Source organism: Lagenorhynchus albirostris, chromosome X (assembly GCF_949774975.1).
Source record: "Lagenorhynchus albirostris chromosome X, mLagAlb1.1, whole genome shotgun sequence".
Classification (NCBI taxonomy): domain Eukaryota; kingdom Metazoa; phylum Chordata; class Mammalia; order Artiodactyla; family Delphinidae; genus Lagenorhynchus; species Lagenorhynchus albirostris.
The window spans coordinates 71,454,094-71,466,937 of record NC_083116.1 but is presented as its reverse complement, the minus strand read 5'-3'; the positions used below and the strand labels follow the sequence as shown (position 1 = coordinate 71,466,937).

General features: G+C 40.2%; 1 protein-coding gene across 9 annotated transcripts in view; it reads left to right on the top strand.

Moving 5' to 3' along the window:
* The window catches only part of TAF1 (TATA-box binding protein associated factor 1), a 97,515-nt gene that overhangs the window by 42,545 nt on the left and 42,126 nt on the right, over nt 1-12,844 (top strand). For 8 of the 9 annotated variants that reach the window (XM_060138471.1, XM_060138470.1, XM_060138478.1 and 5 more), the window contains exons 24-29: nt 2,435-2,600; nt 3,898-4,109; nt 7,222-7,330; nt 7,550-7,648; nt 7,934-8,111; nt 11,702-11,769. In XM_060138471.1, the coding sequence (XP_059994454.1) occupies nt 2,435-2,600; nt 3,898-4,109; nt 7,222-7,330; nt 7,550-7,648; nt 7,934-8,111; nt 11,702-11,769 (832 nt within the window). Of the gene's footprint in view, nt 1-2,434; nt 2,601-3,897; nt 4,110-7,221; nt 7,331-7,549; nt 7,649-7,933; nt 8,112-9,381; nt 9,527-11,701; nt 11,770-12,844 lie in introns of those variants that run through there. The other variant, XM_060138477.1, reaches the window with a different exon arrangement.

Sequence of the window (12,844 nt, the reverse complement as noted above, 5' to 3'; positions counted from 1 at the left end):
CCTCACTTTCAGTCTGTATGTGTCCCTAGGTCTGAAGTGGGTCTCTTCTAGACAGCATATATATGGGTCTTGTTTTTGTATCCATTCAGCAAGCCTGTGTCTTTTGGTTGGAGCATTTAATCCATTCGCTTTTAAGGTAATTATCGATATGTATGTTCCTATGACCAGTTTCTTAATTGTTTTTGGTTTGTTTTTGTAGGTCCTTTTCTTCTCTTGTGTTTCCCACTCGGAGAAGTTCCTTTAGCAGTTGTTGTAGAGCTGGTTTGGTGGTGCTGAATTCTTTTAGCTTTTGCTTGTCTGTAAAGCTTTTGATTTCTCCATGGAATCTGAATGAGATCCTTGCTGCATAGAGTAATCTTGGTTGTAGTTTCTTCCCTATCATCACTTTAAGTATATCATGCCACTCCCTTCTGGCTTGTAGAGTTTCTGCTGAGAAATCAGCTGTTAACCTTATGGGAGTTCCCTTGTATTTTATTTGTTGTTTTTCCCTTGCTGCTTTCAATAATTTTTCTTTGTCTTTAATTTTTGCCAGTTTGATTACTATGTGTCTCAGCGTGTTTCTCCTTGGGTTTATCCTGTATGAGACTTTCTGCGCTTCCTGGACTTGGGTGGCTATTTCCTTTCCCATGTTAGGGAAGTTTTCGACTATAATCTCTTCAGATATCTTCTCGGGTCCTTTCTCTCTCTCTTCTCCTTCTGGGACCCCTATAATGCGAATGTTGTTGTGTTTAATGTTGTCCCAGACGTCTCTTAGGCTGTCTTCATTTCTTTTCATTCTTTTTTCTTTAGTCTGTTCCACAGCAGTGAATTCCACCATTCTGTCTTCCAGGTCACTTATCCGTTCTTCTGCCTCAGTTATTCTGCTATTGATTCCTTCTAGTGTAGTTTTCATTTCAGTTATTGTATTGTTCATCTCTGTTTGTTTGTTCTTTAATTCTTCTAGGTCTTTGTTAAACATTTCTTGCATCTTCTTGATCTTTGCCTCCATTTTTTTCCCAAGGTCCTGGATCATCTTCACTATCATTATCTGAATTCTTTTTCTGGAAGGTTGCCTATCTCCACTTCATTTAGTTGTTTTTCTGGCGTTTTATCTTGTTCCTTCATCTGGTATTAGCCCTCTACCTTTTCATCTTGTCTGTCTTTCTGTGAATGTGGTTTTTGTTCCACAGGCTGCAGGATTGTAGTTCTTCCTTCTTCTCCTGTCTGCCCTCTGGTGGATGAGGCTATCTAAGAGGCTTGATGGGAGGGACTGTTGGTGGGTAGAGCTGACTGTTGCTCTGGTGGGCAGAGCTTAGTTAAACTTTAATCCACTTGACTGTTGATGGGTGAGGTTGTGTTCCCTCCTTGTTGGTTGTTTGGCCTGAGGCAACCCAACAGTGGAGCCTACCTGGGCTCTTTGGTGGGGCTAATGACAGACTCTGGGAGGGCTCACTCCAAGGAGTACTTCCCAGAACTTCTGCTGCCAGTGTCCTTGTCCCTACCGTGAGCCACAGCCCCCCCAACATCGCCTCTGCAGGAGACCCTCCAACACTAGCAGGTAGGTCTGGTTCCCTGGAGGCCTCCCCTGGAGTCACTGCTCCTTCCCAAGGGTCCCAATGCGCACACTACTTTGTGTGTGCCCTCCAAAATTGGAGTCTCTCTTTCCCCCAGTCCTGTCAAAGTCCTGCAATCAATTCCCACTAGGCTTCAAAGTCTGATTCTCTAGGAATTCCTCCTCCCATTGCTGGACCCCCAGGTTGGGAAGCCTGACATGGGGCTCAGAACCTTCATGCCAGTGGGTTGACTTCTGTGGTATAAGTGTTCGCCAGTCTGTGAGTCACCCACCCACCAGTTATGGGATTTGATTTTACTGTGATTGCGCCCCTCCTACTGTCTCATTGTGGCTTCTTTGTCTTTGGATGTGGGGTATCTTTTTTGGTGAGTTCCAGTGTCTCCCTGTTGATGATTGTCCAGCAGCAGCTAGTTGTGATTCTGGTGTTCTCGCAAGAGGGAGTGAGAGCACGTCCTTCTACTCTGCCATCTTGGTTCCTCCCGATGCTTGAGTTTTAGTGACAGGATTCTGCACAGTTGTCCCTGGAAGTCTGTTTTAATTGGGAACCATTTTGCCTTTAGAACTTTGGGTTTGAACAAAGCCAAATCACAGGGAGAATTCCAAATTTGCTGCAAAATAAAGGCATGTGTTTAGTTCCACTGGGTCCTTTGTATTTTCATTGGTTGGTTGGCAAAAATCTTAGGGACTCCTCAGGGCTTCTCATTCTGAGAGAGGTGCCTCTCTGCACGTGGAAGAATGATGAGCAGGTTAGATGGGGATGCCAGGTAGGCCCTTTTGTTTCATTATTGATGGATTACTTTAGTCCTGAGATGTTTGCTATCAGGACAGTGTTCTTGGTTTAAGTTTACTTATGGATCTGTGATTTTTTTCCCCATTATTTAGTCGCAAATTTGCCCTTTTTGATGAGCAGCATCGAGAAGAGATGCGAAAAGAACGGCGGAGGATTCAAGAGCAACTGAGGCGGCTTAAGCGAAACCAGGAAAAGGAGAAGCTTAAGGGTCCTCCTGAGAAGAAGCCCAAAAAAATGAAGGAGCGTCCTGACCTAAAAGTAAGTGTATGTGGTGTGATCATAACTAAGAAAGCATACCTTTTCCCTTAGCTTTTGGCATCCTCCCTTACTGGGAATGAGGGCAGTATTGTGGAAAACTAGTTTGAATTGATGTGGCCACTTGGGTGTTATTAGTACTATTGTGACTGGTACTGACAACACCAGACTTGATCTGGTGTCTTCGGGTGTCATTTATACTTCATCCATTGGAAATATTTTCTGTGAGTTGAGATAGGCGTGGTGGATTTTTTTTAACATGTACACGTATGTACATATATGAACACATCTTGTTTTTCAATTGCATGTATTAAAAGAAGCAACAGAAAAAAATCATACAATACAGGTTGCTTTGCATAATTTAGGTGGGATTCCAGATATTACTCTGCAGTGTAACTGTAACGTGCATCACAAAATGAGGCAACTGTGGTACAGTGGAAAGAGCCATGGACTCGGAAACAGAAGATCTGGGTTCAGGTTCTTGTTCTGCCATTTAGTAACTCTGTGACCGTAACCTCGCCAAACCTGTTTTCTCTTCTATAAAATGATACCTATCTCACACTGGTGTTGTATTAAAGTATATAATGCATGGGAAGCACTTTATAAACTAAAATTCTCAACAAATGGGAACTGCTGTTAACACGTACTGAGGTCATTAAGTATTTTAATGTTTCTTTCTTCCATGTGATATAAGTATTGTATGATACAGTATTGATCCATTTTACAGATGAAACTGAGGGCAGTTGCAAAAGTAAGATGGAGACTTCGGCTTTTTGTTTTTTGGGGTTTTTTGCCACACTGCATGGCTTGTGGGATCTTAGTTCCCTGACCAGGGGTTGAACCCAGGCCCTCTGCAATGAGAGCACGGAGTCCTAACCACTGGACCACCAGGGAATTCCTGGAGACTTGGTATTATTAAGCCTTTTCCTTGAGGCTGGGAATACACCCATGCTGGCTGCCTGTGAAGCTGAATGCAGCCTTGGGCTTCCAGTAGCCTTTCTTATGCATATTTAATATTTTCGTAGTTTACAACTTAAATTGGGGGTAGAAATCCTCTCTCTTTTCTCCTTCACTTGGTTTTTAAAGTAATGTTCAGTCTCTGGATTTCGTTTTGTTTTTAATGTGTCATTTCCATACATGCACTTTTGTCTAGTGCCTTCTGGTTGAAAGGCGTATAACGATTCTGTTAGAATAAAATTTCTGGGCCTGCCTTTGTTTCTTTTCTACCTTCTATATATTTCTTAAAGCTAACAGGAAGAAGCCTGCTTACCTCTGACATGTTGATACTTTCCTTTTGCAGCTGAAATGTGGGGCTTGTGGTGCCATTGGGCACATGAGAACAAACAAATTCTGCCCCCTTTATTATCAAACAAATGCCCCACCTTCCAACCCTGTTGCCATGACAGAGGAGCAGGAGGAAGAGTTGGAAAAGACAGTCATTCATAATGATAATGAAGAACTTATCAAGGTTGAAGGGACCAAGATTGTCTTAGGGAAGCAACTAATTGAGAGGTAAGAGATAGCAGGTGGGAGAGATCTGTTGGTGGTATCGATGGGTGGCAGGGGTGGATGTGATGTGTTCTCTGAAGTGGAACTGAGGACATAGGAACTTTGATGGATTTTCCTCACTAATTGTTGCCAGTAATGAAAATTAGTCTTGTGAAGCACTCATTAAGCTCCACCACGTGCCCTTGGGCATGCTACCTAACTTTTCTGAGTCTTAGTTTCCTTATTTAGAAAATAAAATCACCCTTACAACGGTAGCTATGAAGGTAAAATGAGGGAGACTGTATAAAAAATGTAGTATAGTGCCTGGCATATAGTAGATGCTCTTCCCATTCTACTTCCAGGCACTTGTAATATTTGTAAGGTCCCTGATCTCAGATGTTCTGATAATGGACCATCCAAAAAGATTAAGGAGACAAACTATGCTTATACTTATCTGTCTCTTGCTCTCAGAGAATTTGATAATCAAGTAGAAAAGTTTTTAAATAAAACAAATTCTCCCCTAAATTTTTAATTTGAAAATTGCAAACCTACAGAAAAGCTGAAGGAATAATAAAGTTTGTTGTTCCTCTTAATTCACCAGCTGTTAATATTTGTCACATTTGTTTCATCTTTATATATCTAAAACATTTTCTTTCTGCTGAAACATTTGGAAGTTTTAGGCATCATGGCATTTCACTCAGATTCTTTAGCACACATAAAGAATAAAGATTGGCAAACATGATACTATTACTACACGTAAGAAAATTAACATTAATTCAATAGGATCTAATATTCAGTCCTTATTCAAATTTCGCCAGCTGTGTCAATGTCCTTTATTGCCTGCCCCTCACCCCCCTTCAGGATCCAATTCCAGTTCAAACATTAAGTATTTTGAGTCTCTCTTAATCTACAACTGTCCTCCCCACCTTTTTGGTTTTCATGACTTTGAATGTTTTGAAGAGTCCAGGCCAATGGTCTCATAAAACATTCCACATTCTGGATTTGTCTGTTTTCACATTGATTATATTCAGAGTAAATGTCTTTGGCAAGATTACAACATAGGTGGTATTATGTACTTACTGCACCACATCAGGAAGCAGATAACATCAGGTTTTCTCAGTATTTTGATTATCTTATTAAAGTGTTAATCCTCAGATTCCTCTATAATAAAGGTATGTTTTTTCCATTGTAATTAATATGTGGGTGAATATCCTGGTTTTTTAAAAATTTTTTTTTTGACTGTGTTGTGTCTCCATTGCTGCACGTGGGCTTTCTCTAGTTGTGGCAAGTGGGGGCTACTCTTCATCGCGGTGCGTGGGCTTCTTGTTGCAGTGGCTTCTCTTATTGCGGAGCACAGGCTCTAGGCATTGCAGGCTTTAGTAGTTGCAGCATGCGGGCTCAGTAGTTGTGGCACATGGGCTCTAGGGTGCGTGGGCTTCAATAGTTGTGGCATGCAGGCTCAGTAGTAGTTGTGGCTCTTGGGCTTAGTTGCTCTGCAGCATGTGGGATCTTCCCGGACCAGGGATCAAACCCATGTCCCCTGCATTGACAGACAGATTCTTAACCACTGCACCACCAGGGAAGTCCCTTTTTTTTTTTTTTTCCAGTAGCTTGAAACAACATACATTTATTATCTCACAGTTTCTGTGGGTCAGGAGTCTGGGCACAGCTCAGCTGGGTCCTCTGCTCAGAGGCTGCCTTCAAGGTGTCACTAGGGACTGCGGTCTATCCTGCTAACAATCTTTCTCTCAATAGTTTTAACATCCATTGATGATCATTACCTGATAACTGAGTTATTACATTGGGGGTTGCTTAATGGTGGTTTTTCTAATTCTTTTCATTCTTTCTACGTTAACTGGCATTCTGTAAAGAGCTTCCCCCTCCCTTTTTTGTTTGGGTATTACTATAGATTCTGAAATTCTTTCTTTTGGAAACTTTAATATATTAACATCTATTAACATCATTATTAATTTTGATGGCCAGATTGTCCCAAATTTGATCCCTTCAGGCCTGACCTGTGTCCTTTGGAAATGACCCTATAAATTTTGAAAACTTCTTTGCTTTTTGGCATGAGATGTTCCAGGCTATCCTTGAAATTTCCCTGTCCCAGACCCAGAATCAGCCATTTCTCAGGGATTCCTGGTTCCTTTTATTGGAGAATGGTATTTAGAAAACAATATCTAGGTGTTAGGTATACTCATTGCCACTGAGATGTCATTGCTTCTAGGCTCTTAGTAGACAGAACTAGGAAATATACATATATTGTAAATCACAACTTCATATCAATACCTCCAATTCAAATTGTATCTACAGCTTCTTCCTCATCTTCCTCCGTTTCATATTTGTATCCTTTCTTTGGTTCCCAACATCTTGCTCTGTCCTATGATATTTACAAAATAGTTTGAGAATTACAATACCAATACTACTACCAACAGCAAATCTGTACAGTAGGTTCAAGGTGTTTTCTGTAATTAGTTGTCCTTGGATTATATGCCACTGAAGTTGTACAGTCAGGGTATTCTATTCAAAATATATTTGAATTCTTTTTTGAGTATATAATTTTTAATTAATTTGATATGCAGTTATATTCATTTGTTTCTGTTTCTGTTTAGATTTGAGGGTTGTTTTCCATCCTCGTTAATTTAATTTATCAATATCTATAGTAGTCATGTTTTGAAGCACATTAGAAAAGGAAAATGTAGTAACTTGATCCCATATGATGGAAAGGAAAAAGGTGGATGGGCTTTTAATGATGGAGACTCAAATTAGTTTTTCTTTTCAAACCTGCTTTAATTTCTTCCTTGTTTCTATTCTGAGTAAGTTAAATTTCCTAGCCTTTTAACCCAAAGATAGAATGTTGGAGCTGGGAGGATTCTTGAAATTCCTTTAGCCTAGTTCCCTTATCATCCAAATAGGAAACTGAGGTGAAGTTGTGGCTTGCCTAGTTTTTTATTAATTTGGAGATCCTATGAGGCCTTGCCTGATCTGAGCCTTAGAATGTGGATGTCTGGCCTTTGGTTTGGCTTTTTCCTCCCCAGGCTCATGCTCAGGTACTTTGGACTTTTTCATTGTAGTTGCTTTTTTTCTGGGGACTAGAAATAGGGACTGCACGCTATGAAAGTGTTATTGATTGCAGTGCAGATGAGGTTCGCAGAAAATCTCTGGTTCTCAAGTTCCCTAAGCAGCAACTTCCTCCCAAGAAGAAACGGCGAGTTGGAACCACTGTTCACTGTGACTATTTAAATGTGAGTATTGGCATTGCCTGCTTTCTGACCACATAGGGTTCTCATTAATTCCCCCAGCCCTCTAAGCCATGGCCCTGATATAGCCTTAGATTCTCCCTTTGGCCTTGCCCTGAGAATTACGTGTACTGTGCATTACAGGGTTTCCAAACTATATATGTATTGGCGTTTATTTTTTTTTTTTAATCTAAAGAAGCATTCTGATTTCTTGTTTTTCCTTAGAGACCTCATAAGTCCATTCACCGGCGCCGGACAGACCCCATGGTGACATTGTCATCCATTTTGGAGTCTATCATCAATGACATGAGAGATCTTCCAAATGTGAGTTCATTTCATTCAGATCTACAGTATGGATGGCAAGGCTGTTCTGTGTGATTTCAGATAGATGGCAGTAGAGTATAGTCCTAGGAACCTGGAACTCCTGATTCTTTGGGATATAGTTTTTCATTTATTTTTTAACAGTTTAGTAGAGGAAACAGACCTGCTCCATCTAGAGATTCCTTTGAGAGTTGACGGCCAGGTAGAGGTAAGATGTGAGAGAGTCTTGAAGAATTGGTCTGGCAGTTGTTCTTTGCTCATGGATGGTGCTGGCTCTTGTTTGCACAGACGTACCCTTTCCACACTCCAGTCAATGCAAAGGTTGTAAAGGACTACTACAAAATTATCACCCGACCAATGGACTTACAAACGCTCCGTGAAAATGTGCGTAAACGCCTCTACCCATCTCGGGAAGAGTTCAGAGAGCATTTGGAGCTAATTGTGAAAAATAGTGCAACCTACAATGGTAAGAATCACCTGTTCTTTGACTGCAAAGGTCACCTTTCAGATCCTTATTTATCCCTTACTAGTCCTAAATTTAGACTAGATTGGACTGACTGAAAGGACCTACAATGTATTAGTGCATTTTGGGGTTATGAAAATCAGGTAATGTACATTTTAATCATTTAATAAGTATTGCTTCTTTTTATTCCCACTTTTTAATGTATCCTCTAGAGAATTTAGAGAATCTGTTGAAATGAAATAATTGCATGAGAAGCAGTGAGAGATAGGAGTGAGCCTATAAGTAAATAGAAGGGAGAGGCATTCAGTGTGGATGGAACCCCCGCAGAGTATATGCTTGTTGACTATATTTGTCTTTGATTTGGTCTACAGATCTGTTATAGGGGCTGTTATATGTCTATTTTGCTCAAAAGCTGGAAAGGCAAGGAGGAAGAAATCTGTTTTCTGAGTCTTAAAGAGTTCAAGAAACAGTATAGCTTCTGCATGTAGAGGATAAAGTTTTCTGGTTTCCAGTTGTATCCTTAGTGTAGGGATTAAGGTTACAGATAGAGTATGAACTATGGCTCTGCCACTTACTAATTGAGTTACCTTAGACAACTTTTTTTTTTTTTTTTTTTTTTTTTTTTTTTTTTGCGCGGTACGCGGGCCTCTCACTGTTGTGGCCTCTCCCGTTGCGGAGCACAGGCTCCGGACGCGCAGGCTCAGCAGCCATGGCTCATGGGCCCAGCTGCTCCGCGGCACGCAGGGTCCTCCCGGACGGGGGCACGAACCCGTGTCCCCTGCATTGGCAGGTGGACTGTCAACAACTGCGCCACCAGAGAAGCCCCTAGACAACTTATTTAACCTCTCATAGCCTCTTCAGTTTTCTTACCTGTACACATGGGACAATAGTAGTACCTAGATTTTAATACGTTTCACAAGCAGGCCTGACCCATTTATCTAGTCTCATCTATAGAGACTGGCTCCCAGACCTACTATAGATAGAGACTCTGGCTATGCTCAGTGTTGTATTTAACTAAATATCCTATACCATGTCTTCATGTCTTTGTACAGTCTTTGCCCTTTGTCTGCAGAGTGTCCTTTATTCCATTTCCATTCATATTTCCAGACCAACTCATATCATCTCTTCATAAAGACTTATTCAGATTGCCCAAAGTACCCATTTTTTCAATCCTCTGTGCCCCCCAACACAATTAAATCAAGTTTTATAGCTCTTATGTGTTATATATAATTGTTTATATATCTGATTTTCCCATCACTTTGTGACCTCCTAGAGAGACTATTCATCTTTGTATTCCGAGGGCGTAGCAGAGTACCAGACACATACAAAGGAATAATAAATTTATTAGTCCCAACTGTCATTCAAGGTGACGAGGATAAATGCATAAACAAAAATCAGCTTGGAAGGGGAATGGGAAGGTAAGAGTTGACTTTGGAAATACAGAGCTTGAGGTACTTGTGGGTCATTTAGGTGGCAGTGTTCGTAAAAATTTGGAAATTTAAGTTATGACTTTCTCCACATCCCCCTCTAACTCAATCTTTCTTCTTTCTCATACCCAAATGCTGATAATAGTGATAATAGTAGTAGTGCCACCATTGCTAGTATTGCTGTCCATCTAGTTGTACAACCTAGAAATGTTGGCCGTTGTTATTCCACTCTTCCTGCCCTATACTCATAGATCACTAAGTTGTATAAATTGTACCTTCTAAATTTTGCTGGAATACATCCCCTTCCTTTTGGTCTCCATTGCTACTATCTTAGTTGAAGCCCTTGTCGTCTCTTGTTTGACCTCTTGCAATAGCTTCCAGACTTTCTCTCTGCTGCTTGCCTTATTAATTCTTCACACTGTTGACGGTATTTTTTTCTGATACACAAATTTGAAAAATTACTCTCTAGCTTAAAATCTCCAGTGCCTTTGTATCTCCTGTGAGACCATTGTAATATGTCCCTTCTTGCCTTTCCAAGTTCCATTTCCTATTTCTCCTCCACACATACCTACCTGTATTCCAGTTGTACCAAACTACTTGTGATTCCTGTTGTGAAATGTATTGTTTCATGTTTCCATGAATTTGCTTACTTAACATGTTTTTGCATACTTTTTCCTCCCTCTGGAATGTTTTTCAACCCTACTGTCTACCTGATAGACTTCTCTTGTTTAATAACACTGCTCGATTGTCATTCACAACAAGCCTTCCCTACTCCTCCCTGGTACTCAGATTTAATTGTTGTAAAACAACTTAAAACACGTTGCAACCCCTCCACAGTTCATAGTAATCAGTGTATTCCTCTATTTGCACTTACACTCACTTTTTAAAAACTTTATTATGGAAATTGTTAGGCATATACAGAAGTAGAGAGAAAGTAAATAAACTTCAGTGCACCTATTCACCCAGTTCCACAATCACCAGCATATATGGCCAGTCTTGTTCATTGTTTAGCCTGTATTTCCAGACGTCATATCATTTCATCTGTAGATACTTCAAGCACTTACACCCTGTCGTGCATTGTTTTATTTTCATATCATTTTCTTTAACTAAACCAAGAACTCTCTAAGGTAGGGACTATGTCTTATTTTCCCTTTATTCTCAACATTGAACACATCACAGACAGTCATTAAACAGTTGTTGAATGAATAAACAAATCCCTGTTAATTAATTAATAAGTAGTTGAGAAAAGAGCTGAGTTTTAGGCTCTGGGGAGCACTTACACGAAAGAATTGACAGAGGAAGATGAGAAAGTATACTGAAAGGAAGTAGCCAGAATTACTGTTTTTTTACATGAAAATGTTTTCACTATCCCTATGATGAGCTTAAATTAGGGTAGCCATAAGCAGGGAATGTAGGAGGTAGTTGGAGGATTCTGTGAAGCTCTTGTTATGGATTTCAGGGAAACTAAAGTAATAGTCTGGGGTGGGGTGGAGATTCTTTTCTGACAAAGGCTTTGGACTAGCCGTATGTTGGATGGACATCACAAACCATGAGTTCTGCAAACAAAAATTGCAGTCACAAATTTTGTATGCTGAGTCTGGAAAGATTATAAATCATTCATTGGTCTCCTTAGCCATCCTTAAACAAATTGTCATTCCCCATCCATAGTTTTATTTTCAAGGTATTAAAGGCAGCAGTATCGACAGTAGTACCGCTATGTATGGATATACACAAATAAGGGAGAGAGTTAAAATTAGTTTATTCATCCATATTGTGCATCTGCTATGTGTTAGGCACTGAAAAATGGAGATAAGACTGATACATCTGTCTAACCCAGCAGCTAGGCTGGTGCCTGGCACATATTAGGTGATTAAGTAAATGAGTTAAAAGTCTGGAGAGGTGTTGGTAGCTCTTGCCTCCCTTTTTTTTTTTTTTGTGGTACGCGGGCCTCTCACTGTTGTGGCCTCTCCCGTCGCGGACGCGCAGGCTCAGCGGCCATGGCTCACGGGCTTAGCCGCTCCGCGGCATGTGGGATCTTCCTGGACTGGGGCACAAACCCGTGTCCCCTGCATCGGCAGGCGGACTCTCAGCCACTGCGCCACCAGGGAAGCCCTTGCCTCCCCTTTTTAGTGGTCCCATCTCTTTTATTGTTCCTCTGTAATCTAGGACCGAAGCACTCATTGACCCAGATCTCTCAATCCATGCTGGATCTCTGTGATGAAAAACTTAAAGAGGTAAGACATTTAAAATGAGAGAAAAGCAGAATGAAGCTGGCAGGTACCAGTATTGAGGAAGTAGGGAATGTAACAGAAGGAAGAGTAGAGAAATGAGGGAGTAGCAGGTCTTTTGTACGTTAGAGTCTGGAGGGGACCTTAGAAATCATGTAATCTAATCCCTCCCTTTTGTAGATGGAAAGACTGAGGTCCACAGAAGAAACTAATTTGTCTTGGGCATCATGGCTATTAAATAGTAGGGCTACGATTAAAATATAAAATCCATATAACTCTTAGGAAATTGACTTCCCAGGAAGTCAGCTGAAGCTAAGAGACTGTTTTGGCAGGGAGAAATTTTAATTTTTAAAAGATAATCTATCTGTATTTCATCTTCTTAACAACAAAAATAAATGGTACCTTAATAGGCTTAAAAAGTATAAGTATGATGATGTTAATATTGCAGTAGAAATTTCATAAAAGAGGATAACCAAATGGCCGGTAAACATGAAAAGATTCTCAACTTGATTGATCATTGGGGAGATACAAATTTAAACCGTGATTAGTTAACACTGCATATCTCCCTTAGAAAGACTAAAATTTAAAGACTTAAAAAAACAAAAGACTGAGTTTTAGTGTATGAGGATATGGAGCAGTTGACACACAAACTTTTTCCTAGTACAATCTAAAATGAATTTGTTGGGTTAGATTCCCTTACACAAAAGTCACTACTCAACAATAATGTGTTCAGTGTTTTCAGCAGTAGTTTTACGGCAAAAGCAGTCTGATACTAAAACTTAATTTGGTGAAGATGTTTTTGTTGTGGGAGCTAAGCTATTGATGCCCAGGGATGTATATTTTTGATGATCTACAAGAATAGAAGATAGAATACCTAAAGGAATTGGTCAGTACATCTCTTTTGATCCTTTTATTGGAATATTATTTCTCTTATCTGGACTTTTTGTCTGGAACTGAATAGGCCACAGTTCAAAGTTAGACTTTTTGGGACAAGGGCAATAGACCACTGAACCTTAAATTATCCTTAATACTCTATGGTGATTATACCTCAGGGAAACCTCTGCCTTTCCTTTGCTTTGTT